Below are 21,163 nucleotides of genomic sequence, written 5' to 3' on the forward strand. Positions count from 1 at the left end.
CAGCATTATTGGTTGGGGCATAGACTTGGATTACTGTGATATTGAATTGTTTGCCTTGGAAATGAAAAGAGATCATTCTGTCGTTTTTGAGATTGCATCCAAATACTGCTTTTTGAACTTTTTTGTTGACTATGATGTCTACTTCATTTCTTCTAAGGGATTCTTGCCCACAGTAGTAGGTATAATTTTCATCTGAGTTAAAATCACCCATTCCAGTCCATTTTAGTTTGCTGATTCCTAAAATGTTGACATTCAGTCTTGCCATCTCCTGTTTGACCACTTCTAATTGCCTTGATTCATGGACCTAACATTCCAGGTTCCTATGCAATATTGCTCTTTACAGCATCGGACTTTGCTTCTATCACCAGTCACACCCACAACTGGATATTGTTTCTGCTTTGGCTCCGTATTTCATTCCTTCTGGAGTTAGTTCTCCACTGATCTCCAGTACCATGTTGGGCATCTACCAACTTGGGGAGTTCATCTTTCAGTGTCTTATATTTTTGCCTTTTCATACTGTTCATGGGGTTCTCAAGGCAAGAGTACTGAAGTGGTTCACTATTCCCTTCTCCAGTGGACCACGTTTGTCAGAGCTCTCCACCATGACCCATCAGTCTTGGGTGGCCCTACATGTCATGGCTCAGTTTCATTGAGTTAGAGAAAGTTATGGTGGATGTGATCAGATTGGTTAGTTTTCTGTGATTGTGGTTTTCAGTCTGCCTGCCCTCTGATGGTAAAGTATAAGAGGCTTATGGAAGCTTCCTGATGGGAGAGACTGACTGAGGGGGAAACTAGGTCTTGTTCTGATGGGCAGGGCCATGCTCAGTAAATTTTTAATCCAATTTTCTGTTGATGAGTGGAGCTGTGTTCCCTCCCTGTTATTTCAGTTCAGTTCAGTGGCTCAGTCATGTACGACTCTTTGTGACCCCATGAATCGCAGCACGCCAGGCCTCCCTGTCCATCACCAACTCCCGGAGTTCACTCAGACTCGCGTCCATCGAGTCAGTGATGCCATCCAGCCATCTCATCCTCTGTCATCCCCTTCTCCTCCTGCCCTCCATCCCTCCCAGCATCAGAGTATTTTCCAATGAGTCATCTCTTCTCATGAGGTGGCCAAAGTACTGAAGTTTCAGCTTCAGCATCATTCCCTCCAAAGAAATCCCAGGGCTGATCTCTTTCAGAATGGACTGGTTGGATCTCCTTGCTGTCCAAGGGAATCTCAAGAGTCTTCTCCAACACCACAGTTCAAAAACATCCATTCTTTGGCACTCAGCTTCCTTCACAGTCCAACTCTCACATCCATACATGACTACTGGAAAAACCATAGCCTTGACTAGTGGACTTTTGTTGGCAAAGTAATGTCTCTGCTTTTGAATATGCTATCTAGGTTGGTCATAACTTTTCTTCCAAGGAGTAAGTGTCTTTTAATTTCATGGCTGCAATCACCATCTGCAGTGATTTTGGAGCCCCCCAAAATAGTCTGACACTGTTTCCACTGTTGCCCCCTCTATTTCCCATGAAGAGATGGGACCAGATGCCATGATCTTCCTTTTCTGAATGTTGAGCTTTAAGCCAATTTTTTCACTCTCCTCTTTTACTTTCATCAAGAGGGTTTTTAGTTCCTCTTCACTTTCTGCCATAAGGATGGTGTCATCTGCATATCTGAGGTTATTGATATTTCTCCCGGCAATCTTGATTCCAGCTTGTGTTTCTTCCAGTCCAGCGTTTCTCATAATGTACTCTGCATATAAGTTAAATAAGCAGGGTGACAATATACAGCCTTGACGTCCTCCTTTTCCTATTTGGAACCAGCCTGTTGTTCCATGTCCAGTTCTAACTGTTGCTTCCTGACCTGCATATAGGTCTCTCAAGACGCAGGTCAGGTGGTCTGGTATTCCCATCTCTTTCAGAATTTTCCACAGTTTATTGTGATCCACAGTCAAAGGCTTTGGCATAGTCAATAAAGCAGAAATAGAGGTTTTTCTGGAACTCTCTTGCTTTTTCGATGATCCAGTGATGTTGGCAATTTGATCTCTGGTTCCTCTGCCTTTTCTAAATCCAGCTTGAACATCTGGAAGTTCATGGTTCACGTATTGCTGAAGCCTGGCTTGGAGAATTTTGAGCATTACTTTACTAGCGTGTGAGATGAGTGCAATGGTGTGGTAGTTTGAGCATTCTTTGGCATTGCCTTTCTTTGGGATTGGAATGAAAACTGACTTTTTCCAGTCCTGTGGCCACTGCTGAGTTTTCCAAATTTGCTGGCATATTGAGTGCAGCACTTTCACAGCATCATCTTTCAGTATTTGAAATAGCTCAACTGGAATTCCATCACCTCTGCTAGCTTTGTTTGTAGTCATGCTTTCTAAGGCCCACTTGACTTCACATTCCAGGATGTCTGGCTCTAGGTGAGTGATCACACCATCGTGATTATCATGGTCATGAAGATCTTTTTTGTACAGTTCTTCTGTGTATTCTTGCCACCTCTTCTTAATATCTTCTGCTTCTGTTAAGTGCATACCATTTCTGTCCTTTATCGAGCCCATTTTTATATGAAATGATCCCTTGGTGTCTCTAATTTTCTTGAAGAGATCTCTAGTCTTTCTCATTCTGTTGTTTTCCTATATTTCTTTGCATTGATCACTAAAGAAGGCTTTCTTTTCTCTTCTCCCTATTCTTTGGAACTCTGCATTCAGATGCTTATATCTTTCCTTTTTTTCTTTGCTTTTCACTTCTCTTCTTTTCACAGCTATTTGTAAGGCCTCCCCAGACAGCCATTTTGCTTTTTGCATTTCTTTTCCACGGGGATGGTCTCGATCCCTGTCTCCTGTGCAATGTCACGAACCTCTGTCCATAGTTCATCACGCACTCTATCAGATCTATTCCCTTAAATCTATTTCTCACTTCCACTGTATAATCATAAGGGGTTTGATTTAGGTCATACCTGAATGGTCTAGCGGTTTTCCCTACTTTCTTCAATTTAAGTCTGAATTTGGTAATAAGGAGTTCATGATCTGAGCCAGTCAGCTCCTGGTCTTTTTTTGTTGACTGTATAGAACTTCTCCATCTTTGGCTGCAAAGAATATAATCATTCTGATTTCAGTGCTGACCATCTGGTTATGTCCATGTGTAGAGTCTTCCCTTGTGTTGTTGGAAGAGGGTGTTTGCTATGACCAGTGCATTTTCTTGGCAAAACTCTATTAGTCTTTGCCCTGCTTCATTCTGTATTCCAAGGCCAATTTTGTCTGTTACTCCAGGTGTTTCTTGACTTCCTACTTTTGCATTCCAGTTCTTTATAATGAAAAGGACATCTTTTTTGGGTGTTAGTTCTAAAAGTTCTTGTAGGTCTTCATAGAACCGTTCAACCTCAGCTTCTTCAGTGTTACTGGTTGGGACATAGACTTGGATTACCATGATATTGAATGGTTTGCCTTGGAAACGAACAGAGATCATCCTTCATTTTTGAGATTGCATCCAAGTACTGCATTTCGGACTCTTTTGTTATTTACCTAGGGCTAAACTATGGTGGAGATAATGAAGATAATGGCGACCTCCTTCAAAATGTCCTGTGCATGTATTGCTATACTCAGTGCCTCCCACCCTGCAGCAGGCCACCACCGACCCACGCCTCCAGTGATACTCCTTGACACTCCTGGGTAAGTCTAGGTCAATCTCTTGTGGGGTTACTGCTCCTTTCTCCTGGGTCCTGGTGCACACAAGGTTCTGTTTGTGCCCGTCAACAGTCTATTTCCCAGTCCTTTGTAAGTTCTTGCAGCTCTACAGTGGGGTTTACGATGACCTCCTCCAAGAGGGCTTATGCCATACCCAAGTCTGCTGCACCCAGAGCCCCTGCCCCTGCGGCAGTCCACTGCTGACCCTTATCTCCACAGGAGACACTGAAATAAGTTCTCAGTCTCTGTGGGGTCTATGGGTCCTAGTGCACACAAGGCTTCTTTGCCCTTGGACGTGGGGTTGAGATTCAAATCCAGACCTCTTGGTACAGAGAAAGGGAACCCTCCTACACTCCTCGAAGTCGCTCTAGTGCCACATTGCCACTGCTCAGCTGCATATCTTGCTCAAGGGTATGTTTTTCCTAAGCTCTATGCTAATGATTATATAGCAACAATATATCTTGATCTAGGACATGTTTCTCCTTAACAAAAACCTTCTGACTATCCTGTTATCTTAAGATGTATGTTGTGTGAGTGGGTCTGATAAGACCTTTCCATAGTTAGTAACCAATTATAAATGTATATAAAGTGAAATTGAAGTCGCTCAGTCATGTCCAACTCTTTGCGACCCCATGGACTGTAGCCTACCAGGCTCCTCCGTTCATTGGATTTTCCAGACAAGAGTAGTGGAGTGGGCTGCCATTTTCTTCTCCAGAGGATCTTCCTAACCCAGGGATCAAACCCAGGTCTCCTGCATTGCAGACAGTTTACCATCTGAGCTGCCAGGGAAGCCCCAAAGTATATAAAACCCTACACAAACTAGTGAGTGGGACACTCTCTGCCCTCTTCTGATATCTATGCCAGAAGCTTTTTCTATCCCTTTTTTTCTGTAATAAAACTTCCCACACGAAGATCTGAGTGCCTGAAGCTGTGTCTCTGGTCCCAAAGCAAAATTCTCTTCTTCAGAGATCACAAATCTGACACCACTCACCATAAGCTATCACTTCAGAGACATTCTTGAACTTGTACAAAGAGGAAAGGACCAAAGGAATTTTCCCTCTAAAATGTGGGTAAGGTCCTAGTGAATGTTTTTAGAAAACACAGTTTCATGACTCACACAGAACCTGAGAGTATGACACTCCTTCATCTATTCCGTGGAAGGAAAGTTATGACCAACTTAGACAGTATATTAAAAAGCAGAGACATTACTTTGTCAACAAAGGTCTGTCTAGTCAAGGCTATGGTTTTTCCAGTAGTCATGTATGGATGTGAGTGTTGGACTAGAAAGCAAGCTGAGCACTAAAGAATTGATGGTTTTGAACTGTGGTGTTGGAGAAGACTCTTGAGAGTCCCTTGGACTGCAAAGAGATCCAGTCAGTCCATTGTAAAGGAGATCAGTCCTGGGTGTTTGTTGAAGCTGAAACTCCAATACTTTGGCCACCTGATGCGAAGAGCTGACTCGTTTGAAAAGACCCTGATGCTGGGAAAGATTGAGGGCAGGAGGAGAAGGGGATGACAGAGGATGAGATGGTTGTATGGCATCACTGACTTAATGGACATAAGTTTGGGTAGACTCTGGGAGTTGGTGATGGACAGGGAGGCCTGGCGTGCTGCAGTTCATGGGGTCACAAAGAGTCGGACACGACTGAGTGACTGAACTGAACTCATCTGCAAACAGGCATTCTAACAGTATTGGCTGAAAGTCTGACACAAATTAAACTGTTTATATCTTGTTACTACTATTATTTTTTAAACATTCTATGCTTTCTCTGTGAAATTAGAAAGAGTGGATGCTTTTATTTCAATTCTTGGAAGTTTCTTGACAACTTGAAAACTCAGCTGAGGATAGGGGAGATGAGAGCAGATATGATCCATACTTCATGCTCTACTTTGAGGAGTCTGTGGGCCTGACACCCAGAAAAGACAGTCTGGAATTAGCACTTTCCAATTTACAGTTCTGTCACATATTTCGCTGTGAAATTTTACAGGAGAGGAAAGGAGGCCAAGACAAGTAGCATGACTTTGCACTCAGCTAGTAAGTGATTACATAGGGCTGAGATTCAAATCCAGGCCTCTTGGTACAGAGAAAGGGAACCCTCCTACACTGTTGGTAGGAATGTAAATTGGTACAGCCACTATGGAAAACAGTATGGCATTTCCTTAGAAAAAACTACAAATAGAGCTATCATATGATGCACCAATCCAACTCCCAGGAATATACCCAGAGAAAGCCATAATTCAAAAAGATACATGCACCCCCAGAGTTAATTACAGCACTCTTTACAATAGCCAGGACGTGGAAACAACTTAGATGTCCATCAACAGAGGAAAGGATAAAGATGTGGTACATATAGACAATGGAATATTGCTGAGACATAAACAAGAATGAAGCTGTGCCATTTGCAATAACATGGATGGACATAGAGATTATTATACTGAGTGAAGTAAATTAAATAAAGATGAATATCATGATATTACTTAAATGTGTAATCTAAAAAATGATACAAATGAAGTTAGTTACAAAATAGAAACAGTCTCTTAGACATATAAAACAAAATTAGGGTGATTGAAGAGGAGATGGGGAAGGATAAAATAGGAGTTTGGAATTAGTAGATACAAACTACTATATATAGGATAAACAAGGTTCTACTGTATAGCACAGGGAACTATATTCAATATCTTGTAATAACCTATAATAGAAAAGAATATATATATGTATAACTGAATCACTTTGCTGTACACCAGAAACTAACACAACATTGTAAATCAGCTATACTTCAATAAATAAATATAACAAATCCAGTCCTCTTGACCTCCACTCCACTGCTCTTACCACCTCAGCACAGGTGGTGCAAACAGACCTTGACACCTGCTCTCCAAGTACTGCTGAAGGGACTGTGGGTGACATGGGCCCAGAATGCTATCTAGAATTCTATTCTTTTCTTTTAAATGCTTACTCTTGATACTTCTGAGGTGTGGTGAAACCCAGTCAAGAATCACTGTGGTAGTCAAAATCAAAATTAGCTCTAAACTTGCATATGTAATCTTAGTGAGTTTATTAGACTAACAAGTGCATTTTTAAAGGACTGTGAAAAGCTAGAAAGCATACTCTTCCCAGTAGTTACAGCAGCACTTAGTTTAGGATGTACCTGGGGATCCCAAATTCTTTTATTCCAGTTTTATTGTTATATTGTTATGCTGCTGTTGCTAAGTCGCTTCAGTTGTGTCTGACTCTGTGCGACCCCAGGGACGGCAGCCCACCAGGCTCCCCCAACCTTGGGATTCTCCAGGCAAGAACACTGGAGTGTTATATAATTGACATATAAAATTGTGTAAGGTATACAACACAATGATGTGATATTTGTATATGTTGAAAAATGATTATCACAATAAGTTTAGCTAAAATCCATCACCTCACAGTTACAAAAATTTTTTTCCTTGTGAAGAGAACTGTTAAGACCTACTATTTTTAGCAATTTTCAAATATACAAAATGGTACTTTTAGTTACAGTCATCATGCTGTGCATTAGATCCTCAGAACTTATTTATCTTATAACCAGAAGCTTGTACCTTTAGAACACTTTCACCCAATTGCCCTACCCCCATCTCCTGCCTCTGGCAACCACAAATCTGATCCCTGTTTCTATGAATTTTGTTTTTTAGATTCCACATAAGAGCGAGCTCATATACTATTTGTCTTTCTCTGACTTATTTCACTTAGCATAGTGCCCTCAAAGTGTATCCATATTGTTGCAAGTGGGAAGATTTCTCTATTTTTTATGGATGAGTTTTATTCCCTGCATATAAATACCACATTTTCTTTATCCATTCATCCACTGTTGGACATTTATTTCCAGATCTTTGCTATTGTGAATAGTACTGCAGTGAACATGGAGGTGCAGATATCTCTTTAGATCCCAAATTCTTAGAGCTTCTTAGGTCATCGGGTACAGGTGGAAAGGTTTAAGCAGTAGGAAATAAGGCTTATTGAGTGATATGAAAAGAAAGGTTATGCCACCTCCATGTAATGCCACTGTCTATAGTGGAATTTGTGAACGAATTACTTTGAAAAAAACATTATTGTCTCGATCCTCCAGTCTCTAATACTGCTATCTCTTGCTACCATTCTGGGAAGGATTTCTTCCCATAATTCCCTGTATATTGCTGGGATGCAACCAAGGGTCAAGGGAAACAACATACCTGTGAGAAGCTCTTAGTACATATTCCTGCTGCTCATCTTTCTGTAGTCAGATTTTCTCTAAAATAAACTTTTCTCTTGGGAATCTTCAAAACCTCAAGATGATTGCTGAGCTCTTAGGACATGTGACCAAGCTAAAAGCATTTTCTTCCTCTTTGGATCTCATCTTTTTGTTTCCCTCCCCGCCTCCCCCCCCCCCCCCCCCGAGGAACTAAGGGAGTTTCAAATCCTGCTTGACATGTGTTATGAAACAAACATTTTTAGTGAGATTTCACTTTCTGCTCACCACAAGTTTCTCCAGATTTCTTCCTCCCTGGGAGCTCTTGGGGTTACTCTGCTGGTTCAAGCCCTGCGTTGAGAGAAATTCTAGCCAATATGCCTAGAATTGCACATATGGATTGGGTGTGCTTCACCTTCATCCAGATCTCAGCTGTGTCTGAGCATTGTGGTCAGGCTGTCTCATCCTGCTTCCTTCCCCTCTGACTCCTTTCTATCACAAACTTGGCTGCTAGTATGACAGTATTGCCTGTGTTGTCTTACATTTTCTTTGAAGTGCAGAATTTGTTATTTTCTCCTAATGATGGCCAAGAGAAGCCTGTAAAGAGACTGAACCTACAACATGATCAAGAACTAACTTGAAACCATTACTAAAGGGTGGGAGGAAGAAACATCACAAAAACCCATTTATAGGGCCAATTCTTGGCAGAACTGAGAAATTTCTAGCCAGGTCTTAGTAGTTTTAACCTTAGTACTCTCTCCTTCATACACCTCTAGAGTATCTGGGTCCAAGATTTTGTACCATGTGTGTCACACTCCAGAAACTTGGAGAGAAACCTTCCTTTGATAGCCCAGTGCTTCTCACTTTTAAGTACTGAAACTACAAGGTTTCAGTAGAAGTGTTTCTCAGAAAAAGAGATAAAAGCATAATAGTATGTTTTGCAAAAACATCGTAATGGGGAGGAGGGGTAACCCCTGGACAACATCTGTTTTTGTGAGTCAGGAGACATTCCCTAGCAGGATCCCTGAGGTTTGTAGCAATGCCTTTCTTGGGAGGAAAGGACCCCTTTTTGGCTTTTTCAAAACTCTCACCTATTCTATGTATCCTCTTTTGTTTTTGAATAAAAACAGCTAATGGCAACTTCCCTGGTGGTCCAGTGGTTAAGAATATGCCTTCCAATGCAGGGGATGTGGGTTTGATCCCTGGTCAGGGACATAAGATCCCACATGCCTTGGGGCAACTAAACCTGTGCACCACAACTAGGGAGAAGCCTCTATGCCACAAGGAAAGATTCCACATGTCTCAGCTAAGACTCAATGCAGCCAATAAATAATAAATAAATAGAAACAATTTATCATCTGCCAGGTGTAATTAGTACTTTACATGTATTTACTAGGGTAACAAGTAACTCTATGAAGTAAATATCATTGTTCCAGTTTTTAGATGAGGAAACAGACACAGAAAAATAAGTAGTCCAAGGTCATCTAGCCAGTAAGGAACAGAGCTGTGATGGTATCACTGTTTACCCAAGACCATGTGGCTTCTCTTAATCCCTATACTTTCTGCTGGTGAGCTGGGTTGATACATGGATCTAACTATTCCTATGCAATATCCTTGGCAGGTTCCTAAGCAATATTGTTCTTTACAGCATCGGACTTTACTTTGACCACAGACATATCCGCAGCAGTGTCATTTCCACTTTGGCCCAGCCACTTCATTCTTTCTGGAGCTATTAGTAATTGCCCTCCCTTCTTCCCCAGTAGCATATTGGACCCCTTACTACCTGTGGGGCTTATATTCTGGTATCATATATTTTTGTGTTTTCATACTATTCATGGGGTTCTCACAGTAAGAATACTGGAGTGGGTTGCCTTTCCTTCTCCAGTGGACCACGTTTTGTAGGAACTCTTCACTATGACCCCTTTGTCTTGGATGGCCCTGTACGACATGGCTCATAGCGTCATTGAGTTATGCAAGCCCCTTTGCCACAAGGCTGTGATCCATGAATGCAAGAATAGCTGGAACTCTCCTATAATACTGGCAGGAAGGTAAGATGGCACAACCAGTCTGGAGGAGTTTGGTTATTTCTTACAGACACTCATCATATGACCCAGCAAACAAACTCCAGAGCATTTACCCTAGACCAGGATTTCTCAACCCTGGCACTATTGACATCTCAGGCCAGCTAATTCTTGATTGGGTGGTGGGGAGCAGGTTGTTCTATCCTTTGGAGGATGTTTAGCAGCATTCCTGATTTGTGCATTCCAGTGATGCAAGTAGCACCCCCTTCCACCAAGATGAGACAATCAAAATGTCTCCAAACATTGTCAGATAGCCCTTGAGATTGCAAAATAGCACCCACTTGAGAACCACATTGCTAGAGAAATGAAACTTAAGTTCATGCAAACCCAAGTTCATGCAAATACCTAAACCCAAATGTTCATGAGTGTCTTATTCACAATTGCCAAAAACTAGAACCCAAATATCCTTCAATGGAGAAAGGAATAAGAAAACAATGCTAAGTCCATGCAGTGTAATACTACTACTACAGCAAAAAAAAAAAAAGTTATTGATATACACATTAAATTTAATGGACCTCAAAGTTATTATGCTGAGTGAAAGTCAATCTCAAAATGTTACAGAATGTATGGTTCCATTTACATGGCATTCTTGAAAAGTCAAAATTATAAGGACAAAAAGGTAGATCAGTGGTTGCCAGAAGTTAGGAATGAAGGGAAAATGTGGCAAAGGGATAACATGAGTTGAGTTTCGGTGGGTAGTAGAACTCTTCTGTATACTGACTACTGTGGTGTTTACATGTACTATAGCTTACAGAACTGTATACCAAAAGAAAGATCCAATTTTATTGTATGTTCAAAGTAAAAAAAAATAATTTGGCTGCATCAGGTCTTAGCTATGGCCCATGGGCTCTTCCTTACAAGGTGTAGGCTTCTCTCTTTAGTTGTGCCTCACAGGCTTAGTTGCCCCATGGCATGTGGGATCTTAGTTCCCTGATCAGGGATTGAACCTGCATCCCCTGCATTGGAAGGTAGATTCTTAATCACTGGACCACCAGGGAAGTCCTAAAATTTTTTTAAATGTTTTTAAAAACCTGGGACACAAGGTTTTTGGATGTTATTAAGTGAAGCTGTGATTCCAGGAGCTGCTATAGTCATCTTGTCTTTGATTATGTCAGTGGTAATGAACTTTGGAACTGCCCCTCTCAGGACTTCTTGCTGTGTGACATAATATATCTCCTTTATACTTAGGAGATGTGGTACATATATATAATGGAATACTATTCAGCCATAAAAAGAAAAAAAAGAATGAAATTACCATTTGCAGCAACATGGATGCAACTAGATTATCATATTAAGTGAAGTAAACAAAGACAAATATCATGTGATATCACTTATATGTGAAAGCTTTAAAAAATACAAATGAGAATGGATAAAAAAGCTGTGGTACACATACACAATGGAATATTACTCAGCTATTAAAAAGAATGCATTTGAATCAGTTCTAATGAGGTGGATGAAACTGGAGTCTATTATACAGAGTGAAGTAAGTCAGAAAGAAGAAAACCAATACAGTATATTAATACATATATATGGTATTTAGAAAAGATAGTAATGATGACCCTATATGTGAGACAGCAAAAGAGACACAGATGTAAAGAACAGACTTTTGGACTCTGTGGGAGAAGGCAAGGGTGGGATGATTTGAGAGATAGCATTGAAACATGTATATTATCATATGTGGAATAGATTGCTAGTCCAGGTTCGATGAGACAAGGTGCTCAGGGCTGGTGCACTGGGATGACCCTGAGAGATGGGATGGGGAGGGAGGTGGGAGGGGGTTTCTGGATGGGGGACACATGTACACCCATGGCTGATTCATGTCAATGTATGGCAAAACCACTATAATATTGTAAAGTAATTAGCCTCCAATTAAAATAATTAAAAAATACAAATGAACTTATTTACAGAATAGAAATAGACCCACAGACATAGAAAAAAAATTTATAGCTACCGAAGACAAAAGGGCAGGGGAGGGATAAATTAGGAATATGGGATTAACATATATACATTACTACATATAAAATAGATAATCAACAAGGATCTACTCAATATTTTATATTATAATTTTATAATGTAAAATATTTAAAATATAATTTTATAATATCATAATATCCTGGAAGATCCCACATTCCATGGGGCAATTAAGCCTGGTGCTGCAACTACTGAGCCCATGTGCCCTAGAGCCCATGCTCTGCAACAAAAGCCACCACAATGAGCACGTGCACTGTAACTAGAGAGTAGGTCCCAACTGCCACAACTGGAGAAAGCCCGCATGCAGCAACAAAGACCCAGTGCAGCCATAAATAAATAAATAAATATTAAAGAAAAGAAACAGTGGATGCAAAAGTGAAAGGTAAAAAGCTACAAGAAGGAAGAAGAGCTTACAACTGATTCTGTGTTCTACAATATGACCCCTTCTACATGGCCTGTTGTTTTTCATTTCAATAAAGTTATTTGGATTTAAAATAATCTTTTAAAGTAATTGCTAATACTTCTGGCTAGATCTAAAGGTCATTAGTACTTTAGAATGAATTAATCTCAGTTTTTTATTATGTGATTCTAATAACTGCAATGAAGAAATTGAAATTTTGATTGGGTGAGGGTTAAGCAAATAATGCTCAAGTAATGGCAGCACTTCAGTTTACAGACAGGCCTGGGGGTTGGGGGAAGGGCTTTGACAATGAAAAGCTGGGGGCCATTCGAGGGCAATAGACACAATATGCCAGACTATTTCAAACTTTTTCAGAGAACTACCTGCATGGAAGTTTTCAGATTTAAATTGCATGTGATCCTGTTTATACTAGTAATTTCATTTAAACCTTGTTCTCAAGAACCTTGCCTTTCACACCTTACTCATCACTCATTTCCACAACTAGTGGTCACATCTATGAAAAGGAAGCATTAAGCAATTCACAAATTTGACTAGGGCTCACTGGCTCTAGTCAAATTTGTGAAAGCAGCAGCCCAATCTCTCTCATCTCTATCTGAATTTTAGCAGGGACTTTAAAGCCTCCCCCAACAGGTTTCTGGCTTCTTTGTTTTGTTTTGGTTTTGTCTGGGAGGTTTTGAAACCTGACTGCACGTCTTTCTCAGAGGTCAGTCAAGACTCCAATAGGAAAGAGGGCTGGCCAGCCAAGCAGATACCTCAGTGATTTTTTTTCTTCTGCTTTCATTTTTAATCTTATTTTCATACCCTGAATAATCCCAAGGATTTGAGAGGGAAATAAAACTTAGTTTTCCCTTACAAATAAGTTTAAAACCCTTCCTTAACTTGAATAAGTGTTAGGTATGGGAATATATTTTGGGTGGGATCCTCATACACAAATAGGACTCCCCAGTTGCTAGAAAAGCTCTTGTCTCCATTTAGCTCATTTAGGGTAGACAATCTATAAAGAAAGTATTACAGGCTATGAAGGAAAGGAGGGCAGTTATATTCCTTTGTTTCTTATCATCACTAAAAGATACAGCAAGAGGAGTGAAGTCTGAAGGAAAACAGATTTCTTTCCTCTCACTCTTAGTGAATGTGTGGTACTGCCTCCAATCCTGCCCCATTGTTGATTTAAAAAAAAAAAAAAAGACACCAAAACCACAAGGTAGTTTGGAACTTCTGGTAGAGGAGTTGGATGATATAACAAAATAGACACTGACACAAAAATTTTTTTTAGAATACTATAATTGTAAAATTGAAGGCACATCCTTGGCAGAAATATGATCAGTTGCATGCTTATGGAAAAACAAACTACTGAATATCTTATCTACAGTAGATGATTATTGCACAACATCATCCACTGATGTTTTGGGTATTAATCAATGTTCAACAATGGTTAATTAAACATTTCTTTAACTAAAAGCATAAGATTGAGACGCCTGGTTTTGGCTATAAAAGGCATTTATTATCAATGTCATTACAGAAGCTCTTTTCACTGAAGAACAAGAATTCGTGCTTTTGTATTTTATCTGGTTACCCATACCAGATAAACTTTCAGAAAGACTACAGAAAGTTAGTGTAAAAATAGCTAATAATTTGGCATGAATCTAAATATTTTATATTTGGTAAAACAGTATTTTTAAAATATAGAAAAGAAAAAAAAATCTAAAAGGAGTGAGTCCAGAAATGTTTTTATTTTATTAAAACAACCAGTAACCAGATGCCTCACCCAAAGAAAATAATAAAATAGAGTAAAATAAATATTAAGGAAAATAATTTTAAAGCAAGATCCACAAGTAATGGAAAAAATTCTCTAAGAACATACATTTTTGATTTTTAAGCTGCATATATAAAAGATATGGACATTTAAATTTTTGGAAACATTTTGTCTACAATGCAATTTTAAGTATTCTTAACAAGGAATACATCCAATAGAATAACTTTTAAAAAGTTAAAGCAAAGTATAAAATTATTTGTTCACAAGGCATCAAATCTAATACTCTAAAATGTTGATACTAAACTAGGAAAAATAACACTTCTATTCTCACAACTGACAACCATACTTCTTTAGACAATGACACTAAATAGTTATGTTTTAACCTTTGAAATTTAAAAGGCATCTTTGGGTATTTAAGATAAAAGATGCCCCTTAGTTGAGTCTGAATCGGCACTGGATATGACAACATCCTTGTTATCATCAGACTGAGGGCATGGTTGCTGAATGAATACAGAAGACTGACGAAGAAACAACAAAAAACGAACTTCAAATATTCTAATATCAAATTCAAATATAAATCCATTCCCTTCTATATGGTAACGTGTATATGTGTATGATACAAGTAAACACAGATACATATGCACACATTTATAAAGTTTGTTCTTATTAGTAAATAATTACCTAAAGCTAGTTACTAACTCAAAGCCGGGGTTTTGATCCCCTCCGTATATCACCTCTCTCTTTGGTGACTACAGATGCTCTATGAAGCTAATGGGAGCTCAGAATTTCAAGAGACTTGTGGAAGAGAATTCAAAGATAGTGACAGATATTTAAAGCAGGATTCTTTTGAAATGGCATGTTTTCTATTCCTGTACAAAAGGCTAAATTATATTATTGATTTTTCTCAGATTATATAGGCTCTCTTCTCATTGTCCTATGGTGTGCATCTCTTGGCATGTGGGGCCAAATGGACAACTCTAACACACACATGAAATAAAAGTAGTAACTGGCTATGTTCAAGTGCTTCAGAGAGATAGCAATGAGAATGAGGGGAAAGGTGTCTCTTTTTTCAAAAGTCTCTATTATACATTTTTTTGTATTAGCTATTTCTTCTAGAAGAAACAAGTTATGGTATGATGGACCACTTGGATTGAAATAAAAAACAAGTATTAAAATTCAAATTGAAAGCATGGAAGATGGCATAGGCATTGGTCTAAAAAGAGCCTAGACATACAAATTCATTCATACTTCATTGAAATTGGTTTGCTTTTCTAGATTAAAAGCACCTTCATCACATTTTAGTTCTCTTTTTAAGATAGCTGAGATAAAAACGAGATCTTTCCCAAATCTTAAAAGTCAATGTAGAATTATGTTGTAAACTTTTTGAGTCTGTATGAAAGAACAAGAGAAAAAGGAAGTTGGGGAAGAAGAAACCCATCCCTTACTCCCACATGATTTGACTCTGCTCTGTAAAAACAATTTTTAATATTTATTGCTGACCTCAAGGGGATATAATAACTAATATTTACTGAGTATAAATCTTATGTGCTAGGCATTGAGTTAGCAGCTTTACATGTGACAATGGGACTAGACATTAGGAACTTATGAGTTTTTTTTCACTTACATATTCTGCATCTGAAATCCACCTTGCAGATAACAAATTAGTTTAAATAGTCATACAAGTACCAGACCTCTGACCAATGTATTAACTCTCAGGCACTCACAGGGCAATTTCTAAGTTTATATGCCAATGAGAAGCCCATAAATCTGCCAATCACACTAACTAGAAAGTGCAAATATTTTAAACTACAGACAAATATAGATTTGGCTAAAAGGTATCACAACCTAGGGAAATTCTCATTTCTGTATTACAATTTACTACAGTTTTTGGAAAAAGCAGCTTAGTGTAATGACATTATTTTAAAGTCATTTTGAGAGATTATCTAAAACAATAAGAAAATTAAAATCTATTAAATTATAAGTATCAGCTAATGTCTTGTATTCTCTCCAAAAAGGACAGATTTAGTGAATCCAGGTTTTCATTCCAATCCCAAAGAAGGGTAATGTCAAAGAATGTTCAACCTACCGTACAACTGCACTCATTTCACATGCTAGTAAAGTAATGCTCAAAATTCTCCACACCAGGCTTCAACAGTATGTGGACCAAGAACTTCCAGATGTTCAAGCTGGATTTAGAACAGGCAGAGGAACCAGAGACCAAATTGCCAATATCCAGTGGATCAAAGAAAAAAGCAAGAGAATTCTAGAAAAACATCTACTTTTACCTCGTTGACTACACTAAAGCCTTTGACTTTGTGATCAAAACAAACTGTGGAAAATTCTTAAAGAAATGGGAGTACCAGACCACCTTAACTGCCACCTGCAAAACCTGTATGCAGGTCAAGAAGCAACAGTTAGAACCAGACAAGGAACAACAGACTGGTTCCAAGTTGGGAAAGGAGTACATCAAGGCTATATATTGTCACCCTGCTTGTTTAACTTATATGCACAGTACATCATGTGAAATGTCAAGATGGATGAAGCACAACCTGGAATCAAGACGGGCAGGAGAAATATCAACAACCTCAGATATGTAGATGACACCACACTTATGGTAGAAAGTGATGAGGAACTAAACAGCCTCTAGATGAAAGTCAAAGTGGACAGTGAAAAAGCTGACTTAAAACTCAATGGAGTGCTCAGCCTTCCATTGAAGACTGGTCTGCAGCCCCCACCGCCCAGGCCACGGAATGGGTAGGAACCACCAATGAGTGGTCGTAAGCTGTTCTTCCAGACACTTGTAGAACTTCCACAAACTTCCACCAAAATGGAAATTTGGTTGATGGAAAATAAACTGTTTCTAAAAAATAAAACTCAATATTCAAAAAACGAATATCATGGCATTTAGTCCCATCACTTCAGGGCAAATAGATGGGGAATAAATGGAAACAGTGACAGACTTTATTTTCTTGGGTTCCAGTCACAGACTGTGACCATAGCTATGAAATTAAAAGACACTTGTTCCTTGGAAGAAAAGCTATGACCAATCTAGACAGCATATTAAAAAGCAGAGATATTACTTTGCCAACAAAGGTCCATATAGTCAAAGGTGTGGTTTTTCCAGTAGTCACTTATGGATGTGAGAGTTGGACATAAAGAAAGCTAAGCACCGAAGAATTGATGCTTTTAAACTGTGGTGTTGGAGAAGACTCTTGAGAGTCCCTTGGACTGCAAGGAGATCAAACCAGTCAATCCTAAAGGAAATCAGTCCTGAATATTCATTGGAAGGACGGATGCTGAAGCTGAAGCTCCAATACTTTGGCCATCTGATGTGAAGAAATGACTCACTGGAAAAGACTCTGATGCTGGCAAAGATTCATGGCAGGAAAAGAAGGGGACAACACAGGATGAGATGGTTGGATGACATCACCAACTTCATACACATGAGTTTGAGCAAGCTCTGGGAGATGGTGAAGGACAGTGAAACCTGGCATGCTGCAGTCCATGGGGTGGCATAGAGTTAGATGTGACTGAGTGACTGAATAACAGCAAGAATAACAACAAGGTAACTTTATGACCAGTATATGTTAAAGATGGTAGTGTCAATCTTTTGGGAAAAAAAAATCAATTGTAGAAGTGGCACAAAATCTTAAGTTCCTGAATAGAGGCTGAAATACTAAGAACTTATAGCTGAACTCAGCAGGAGTGAACTGGAAGATTACACAGAGTGTATGCAGGTCAAGAAGCAACAGTTAGAACTGGACATGGAACAACAGACTGGTTCCAAATAGGAAAAGGAGCACATCAAGGCTGTATACTGTCACCCTGCTTATTTAACTTATATGCAGAGTACATCATGAAAAATCCTGGGCTGGAAGAAACACAAGCTGGAATCAAGATTGCTGGGAGAAATATCAATAACCTCAGATATGCAGATGACACCACCCTTATGGCAGAAAGCGAAGAGGAACTAAAGAGCCTCTTGATGAAAGTAAAAGAGGAAAGTGAAAAAGTTGGCTTAAAGCTCAACATTCAGAAAATGAAGATTATGGCATCCGGTCCCATCACTTCATGGGAAATAGATGGGGAAACAGTGGAAACAGTGTCAGACTTTATCTTTTTGGGCTCCAAAATCACTGCAGATGGTGACTGCAGCCATGAAATTAAAAGAGGCTTACTCCTTGGAAGAAAAGTTATGACCAACCTAGATAGCTTATTGAAAAGCAGAGATATTACTTTGCCAACAATGGTCCATTTAGTCAAGGCTATGGTTTTCCCAGTGGTCATGTATGGATGTGAGAGTTGGACTGTGAAGAAAGCTGAGCACTGAAGAATTGATGCTTTTGAACTGTGGTGTTGGAGAAGACTCTTGAGAGTCCCTTGGACTGCAAGGAGATCCAACCAGTCCATTCTAAAGGAGATCAGCCCTGGGTGTTCTTTGGAAGGAATGATGCTAAAGCTGAAACTCCAATACTTTGGCCACCTCATGTGAAGAGTTGACTCATTGGAAAAGACTCTAATGCTGGGAGGGATTGGGGGCAGGAGGAAAAGGGGACGACAGAGGATGAGATGGCTGGATGGCATCACTGACTCAATGGACGTGAGTTTGAGTGAACTCCAGGAGATGGACAGGGAGCTTGGCGTGCTGTGATTCATGGGGTCGCAAAGAGTCAGACCCAACTAAGCAACTGAACTGAAATGAACTGAACTGAAGGAGTCACTGAAGGAAGAATCTGATGTATTTTTTTTTTTTAACAGTGGAAAGATGGGAAGCAGGGAACTATATAGTGTATAGGCCCTTAAGGTCTTTGAACTACAAGATAAAGAAACAAAGAAGGTACTGGAAAAGTCGTCAGTTACTTTTGTCAATGAGAAGCTATCTACACTTAGCTCACTTGAAAGAACATAACAAAAGTAAACACACTGGGGCATCTAAGAAAGCAACCACAAAAACCAAGATGCAGGGAGAATAAGAGGGGAAGAAAGTCTGTAATAAATAAGGCACGTCTATTTTTAAACAATTTCTACTGTTTTCCTTCAAAAACTAGACGTTTTATACAGTGCTTTGAAAGCCACTGCTCCCTAATCTGGCAGGCAGGGAGAAGGGCTCAAGAATCTCAAGATTATGCACTCAAATTTTACAATGTTTAATTATCTTTTCTTGAACTTTTAGTCAAATAAAAAATTATTTATGACTTCAGCAGCAAATGAACATCTTCAGCTGTAGGACTTGTAAACCTCACTGCTCTGCCTTATCTGTTGCTAGTGAAAACAAAAAATACTGGAATTTCATTTTCAATAAAGCTAGGTTCTGAGCTGATGCCCTGAAAAAGATATTTTTGCCATCAGACAAATGCAATTCAAACAGATTCCCTAAAATGAGAGCATGAGACCAACATAAAGCCTTGCAATATTTTAAAAAGCTAAGGTGATCATGAATACTGTGTCAGTGCAGGACAACATCATCTAGCAGCATTCTCTGTGGCCTGTTATAACGCACTGTCGTCATCTTCCCTGCAGTCTCCGACCAGGAGTGAATGCTTGTCAGGTTCACTGGTACCAACGCTGTTCAGTGATCGTTTATCAGACAGTAGTGAATTTATGGAGGCTCTACTGTAATTAACAATTCGGTCCAGCAAACCCAGTTTAGGAGAATTTCTTGAGGTATCATCTATTCCAACATGAACACTTATTTCTGAAGGACTTTTCTGTCCCATTTGGTTTCGGGCATGTAGTTCATAATTCTCATAAGTTGGTTTCCTGTAACTGGAAAGATGCAAAAGTATACTAGTTTGAAATAATCAAATGTGAACCAGGCACTTGTTACATTCAAAAATGAAGAGATTTGGATAGTATGAAATGTATAAAGGTGGTCCCTGCTAGGAAGTTAGCTCAAAAGGAGTTGTATGAGGTCACATGATCAGAAATCCTACTTTTCAGAGCCAGTGTACTAGATATTACACTCCTCAGTGCTTGTGCTTGCTCTGTATAGACTACACAAGGTGATAATTACATAAAGTTAATATTTATTATTAAAAACAGTTTGGGCTTATCATTAATCAATACAAGAATAAAACCTAGCAAGACTGACTGTGGATGATAAAAGGAATACAAAAGAGAAGCGTGAGCAAGTCATTATACTTACAGTTTAAGGAAGAGTGAAGAAAGTACTACTGAAACAGATGAAGCAGCCATTGCAGCAGATCCCATCCAGGGCTGCAAAACCAAACCAATGGGCATAAAAACTCCTAGGAAATAAGTTTGGATTAATTAGAGCAGACAGTACTAAACACATTACCAATGTGTTCCTAATACATATATACAAACATTTCCTTCCTCAATATTTAATCAGCAATTTATCCTCCTGTTGGTATAGATTTATGTCATTGCCAATTTTTCACTAACACGGTGTTGCTGTGAACATTCTTGTACATGTCTCCTTGTGTATGTTTGAGAACTTCCCTAGGGTACATACCTAGAGGTGAAACAGCTGGATTAGAACATGGGCACACCTTCAACTTTAGGTAGCTGCTTCTCAGTTGTTCTCCAAAGTGGCTATACCAGATCACAAACCCCCCAATAATGTATTAGAGTTCATATTCTACAAACTTATCTACACTTGGTTTTGACAGACATTTTAAAATTTGTTCAAATGATAGAGATGAGATAGACTTACTGTACTTGTAGTTTTTTATGTGCTAATCTGTATTTTTATACTTTTTCTACAGTGACCATATATTACTTGTATAATTTTTCAAAAATAACTTGCTCCATGAATTAATCTCCCTGGACTTTGATTGTTCTTTTACTTTGTCCTCTCTGTATCTGTGTTTCCCTGTTGATAACCAGCTTTGTAATTGTTCTCATGTTCTTCATGTTCATCTTTGGCTCTCTAACCAGAGAGAACAAAAAGAAAGTGATAATTATTTTTCTTTCTTTTTTAAAAAAATTATTTAGTTTTTATTTATTTTTGGTTGTGCTGGGTCTTCATTGTTGTACATGGGCTTTCTCTAGTTTCAACAAGCAGGGGCTACTCTTCACTGCAGTGCGCAGGCTTCTCACTGTGATGGCTT

At 39.0% G+C, this 21,163-nt stretch overlaps 1 protein-coding gene across 2 annotated transcripts in view; it reads right to left on the bottom strand.

The window, feature by feature from the left end:
- Positions 1 to 19,579: 19,579 nt before the first annotated feature.
- Positions 19,580 to 21,163, bottom strand: part of ATP7A (ATPase copper transporting alpha) — a 74,935-nt gene continuing 73,351 nt past the window's right edge. For both annotated transcript variants that reach the window (XM_068962445.1, XM_068962444.1), the window contains 2 exons: positions 20,236 to 20,338; positions 19,580 to 19,856 (listed from right to left, as the gene is read on the bottom strand). In XM_068962445.1, coding sequence (XP_068818546.1) covers positions 19,580 to 19,856; positions 20,236 to 20,338 — 380 coding nt within the window. The remainder of the gene's footprint in view (positions 19,857 to 20,235; positions 20,339 to 21,163) is intronic.

The sequence above is a fragment of the Capricornis sumatraensis genome, chromosome X (genome assembly GCF_032405125.1).
Source record: "Capricornis sumatraensis isolate serow.1 chromosome X, serow.2, whole genome shotgun sequence".
In the NCBI taxonomy this organism is placed as follows: Eukaryota; Metazoa; Chordata; class Mammalia; order Artiodactyla; family Bovidae; genus Capricornis; species Capricornis sumatraensis.